Here is a 4,496-nt window from a genome sequence, read left to right as displayed (position 1 = left end):
TGTAGGTCGTCAATCACTCTTTGCGGTGGTACAGTAAAGTACATGTATGTACATGTAGTTAACACCGAGCCAACCCCTAGAGTAGTGGCAACCAGGGTAAATGGTACAAGATCATGCTGTCTCTCCTAGGCAGGGTCATACTGTCTCTCCTAGGCAGGGTCATACTGTCTCTCCTAGGCAGGGTCATACTGTCTCACCCGCACAGAATGACCCGCCATTGATCCAGAAAGCACTATACTGATGTGACGGTAGTAGTACCGCGCCTCTCCTCCAGTCCTCTTTCCCGGTTCGTTTCGCCGTATTACCACCGTACGGCGTCAAGGAAGTGAAATATCGAATATCGCCGGGTATACATCGTACGAGGGGCTTCCCCCGACTTTAAGAAACCCCTGGAACTCGAGATCATTCGAAATCCTGGACCAATATTTTGTAATAAACCCTATCATATCTTCCAATCTGATCAACCCCACAATTTACCCCAAGACTTCCATCGACCAAAGATGGCACGCAAGGCTCGCCAACGGATCAGTTATGGTTAGTCTTCTAGTTTAAACCTTTATCTGTGATGCAAACCCAGTCTTCTTTCTTACAGTAGCTATGTTTCCGAGTCGCGCTCACTGTTCCTACTAGTTCTACCTCTTGCGAACTCTCCTGGTCACCGCTTAGGCGTCAACAGTCTTGCAGTAGACAAGCAAGGAATCCTGTTAGTTTTCTCTTGCGGAAATCTACTGTAGGCCATCAAGACTGATATACTACTACAGTTATACAGCTGGCCGCGATGGTGTTATATGCTCTTGGAATATCGGGGTTGACCTCACTGAGCGAACCACAGAGTCGGCCTTCGTCCCGCGTCCCACACCTCCTCCACCATCCACATTCCGTGCACAAATACAAGCGCATACACACTGGGTTAATGACATCGCGCTGTGTCAGTCCAACACTGCCTTAGTATCTGCTTCTTCGGATCTTACAGTGAAGCTCTGGCGACCACGTGCTGAGCAACAGTCAGCAGAAACAATTGGTGTACATAGCGACTATGTGAAATGTTTGGCAACCCCAGGAGTGCACTCAGACTGGGTGGCCAGTGGGGGGCTAGACAGAAAAATTAAGTTGTGGGATCTTAACGGTGGCGGCGAAAGGCTACAGATTGATATTGGCGATGAGTTGAATACAAAAGGCTCGGTCTATTCCCTCGGTATCGGGGGTGCTGGAGGTGGAATCCTCGCAAGTGGTGGACCTGAAAGTGTTGTTCGGGTATGGGATCCACGGACAGGCAAAAGGATCACAAAGTTTCTTGGACACACAGATAATGTTCGTGCTATTCTTGTGAGCGAGCAAGGAAACATAATTTTAACGGCATCCTCGGACACGACAATCAAAATGTGGAGTCTAACGGCAGGAAGATGTCTTCACACACTCAGTATGCACAGTGATAGTGTGTGGTCTCTTTACTCCTCTCACCCAGCTCTCGATATCTTCCACTCAAGCGACCGCTCTGGACTCGTTGCAAAAACTGACGTACGGACAACCGAGATTGAGGAGGGCATCTGTGTGGCTGTATGCCAGGAGCAAGAGCCTGTCAACAAGGTTGTCGCATCAGGAGACTATCTCTGGACAGCGACCCAAAGTTCCAGTATAAACCGATGGGTGGATGTTGATACAAATAATGAGATTGCAACGGACGCCAAACGCCCGCGATTGACATCATCCGCAAGTGTACGCCCTCGACCCTTAAGTCCTGCATCCTCTCCAGTGGTACCGAGTTCGCCAACTACGAAAAAGCCAACAATACCAGTTAGTGCCTTGCTAAGGATATCAAGCACATCAAGTTTCCCTACGAATGTGAGGGACCCCGATGCCGTCACAGTATACTCTGTTACCCAAGCTGCATCTATTGCTGAGACCATTGATGGCGACCCTGGGATTTTAGTGCCTGTCAATGACCTTCCAGACGAGACAATAGAAGGACAGCATGGATTGATTAATCATTTTCTATTAAATGACAGGAGGAGGGTTCTTACCCTTGATACAGCGGGGGAAGTAATGATGTGGGATCTATTGAAATGTGTACCCGTAAAGAGCTTTGGGAAACGGCACCTTGACGACGTAGCAGCGGAAATCAACACAGTCGAATCCGTTGCAAACTGGTGTCAAGTAGACACGAGAACCGGCCGCCTATCATGTGTCCTCGAGGAGAATTATTGTTTTGATGCAGAAATGTATGCCGACGAAGCAGATATCGAGAGCGCGGGGGATTTTAGAGACGACCAAAGAAGTAAGAATATTCCATGTATACCGTCGAGGACTGACGCCGCATACTGACCAACACCTCGTAGTAAACCTTGGGAAGTGGGTCCTTCGGTACCTTTTTAACAACCTTATTATGGAAGAAATCCGGCGTGATGAAATCTATCGCAAAAAGCTTGAGGCCGACAAAGCAGAAAGAGAAAAACTACGCCGGGCAAATGCCCCCCCAGCCATCTCGATGCCTCCGCCTACGTTTTCCATGATTGACGCTGCAAGCCCACAGTCTCCTAGTAGCACCACCACCCCGAAGCCCAGTAATAGCTTCTCGTTATTTCCTCAGACACCTGGCATGTCAATTGGGCTTGCCACACCTGCGCCTGCCTATCTTCCTTCCTTTACAGGAGACGCCAATACCCTGCCACCAACAGCAGAAGAAGAAGAACCGAAAAATCGCGGCTCGTTATCTCCACTATCAAGGCCATCAATGGACCGTGGCGATTATTTCTCATCCGGCAATGGTGCCAAACCGGAGAAAGAAAAGTCTGGACCTTCGCTAGGTGAAGCATGCGGCGATGATACTCCACTTACACCTACAGGCGAAAAGGATAAAGATGAAAAGGATATGTCCCTCCTCGGGCGTTGGAAATCCTTTGGTAATCGAAAATTGGGAAGGAGTATGTCGGTCGATATCACCAATAAGCCACCCGCAACTGTGGAGGAAGCTCCGGCAGATCTCGGTGGGCTCTTAGAACATGACCCATTAGACGATACCTTGGCAGGTGTGATCAAAAGATTGAGAATTACATACGATCAGGTTATGCCACCAAGTGATGGGGGGCCGTTCAGATCGGGGATAAATCCATCCCTACCAAGTGAAACGCCGATTTTGAAGCCGCCCGGAAATACCACAATTCTCGTTCAAGATGACAGTCCAGATTCAGGAGGTGTAGCGGATCTATATCGTGGGACGGTAGCAACAGTTGGTGAAGATGCAGATCTGCTAGAGAGGGTTGCACCGGCGTGGTTAGGAGAGTTGATATTACGCAACCAAATCCCGCTGAAAGAGATAGTAAAGGTTTCGTTCGTATTAGTTCCATATAGCGATCGTTTACCGACACTGCAGAGTGATGGTATAGCCGAGGGAAAGAACTCAAGATTGAATGCGAACCGGATGTTAAGGGCAAAGAAGATCGCGGCGTACGTGGCCGAAAGATTGCAGCCTCCGTTTACGCAACTTAGCTATGTGCCCATAACTAAGGAAGGGGAAGAAGGACCAAAACCAGAGGATTTTATAGAGCTGGTTTGTCATGATCATGTATGGTTTTTATTAGTCTCCCGTGCAGATCATCCACAAAGCTAATAGCCCCGTGTAGGTTTTGGACCCATCAATGACACTGGCAACAATACGTTCGTACGTGTGGAAGAGTCATGGAGATATCTTATTACACTACCGATTAAAAGGAAGTGCAACCAAAGAGAAGACCGAAGTCGATTCTGCTGCAACTTCTACCACTGCTGTGGAATCAGTAGATAACAGTGTGGTGGAGAATGGAGGTGCAGGGGCGTAATTATGAATGGCTTTGAATTTTTGGAATATTTAATTTTTTTTTATAGTCGTATTGTGTAAATTCCAGAACTTGAACGGACACTTTTCTATTTTTTGCGTTGAGTATTTTATCAATCATTACAAACCTCCCCGGCGTATCATTAAAGCTCGAGAATCCACGATTTGATCGTTCCTTTGAACCTCGCATACACCGGATGATTACATGTAACTCTATATTTTTTTCTGCTTCGAATAAAAAGTAGTTAGGCCTCTTCGTCACAGCCTATCACTCACATCTTACCGGTAATGAGTGATAACCGGTGTTTACCGGCCGTTTCCCGGGGGTCTCTTCTCAGGCAATGTCTCGGCGAATCGAGATCAAAAGTAAGGCGGTGCTCTATCTACTCTATGTACCCACATATATGTACCCACATACATGTAGAGACCTCTCTGTCTGAGGTTTCCCTCTCACCACTTGCGGAATGTGTCGTCAGTTCGGTGAGTGACAGGGATCGTCGTTGACCTGCAGGGGACAATCAACCGGGGAAGTGCCAAAGCCAGCTGAACCATGATGGAGCTGAATCGCTTGCTGCGGGGTTTAGATTGATTGAGACTTAAGCTTGTTTCTGCAATACAAGCAAAAAAAAAGAAAAAGAAAGAAAGAAAAAAAAGATGAAGATATGTAGGGGTAAGAGAGCCTTTA

The 4,496-nt window shown here is 47.6% G+C and overlaps 1 protein-coding gene across 1 annotated transcript; it reads left to right on the top strand.

Annotated features, from left to right (window-relative positions):
• Positions 1–500: 500 nt before the first annotated feature.
• On the top strand, positions 501–3,815 carry H6S33_009702 (uncharacterized protein; the record flags this gene model as incomplete). The annotated part of the gene is made up of 5 exons (XM_044841126.1): positions 501–534; positions 631–703; positions 762–2,275; positions 2,337–3,547; positions 3,621–3,815. 5 exons carry the CDS (start codon positions 501–503, stop codon positions 3,813–3,815), a joined length of 3,027 nt encoding a protein of 1,008 aa, XP_044698517.1.
• Between the last annotated feature and the right edge of the window lie 681 nt (positions 3,816–4,496).

This window comes from Morchella sextelata (assembly GCF_020137385.1).
Source record: "Morchella sextelata strain SCLS chromosome Unknown scls_3, whole genome shotgun sequence".
Taxonomy (NCBI): domain Eukaryota; kingdom Fungi; phylum Ascomycota; class Pezizomycetes; order Pezizales; family Morchellaceae; genus Morchella; species Morchella sextelata.
Note: the sequence above shows the minus strand (reverse complement) of the source record. Positions and strands in the feature narration are given on the sequence as shown.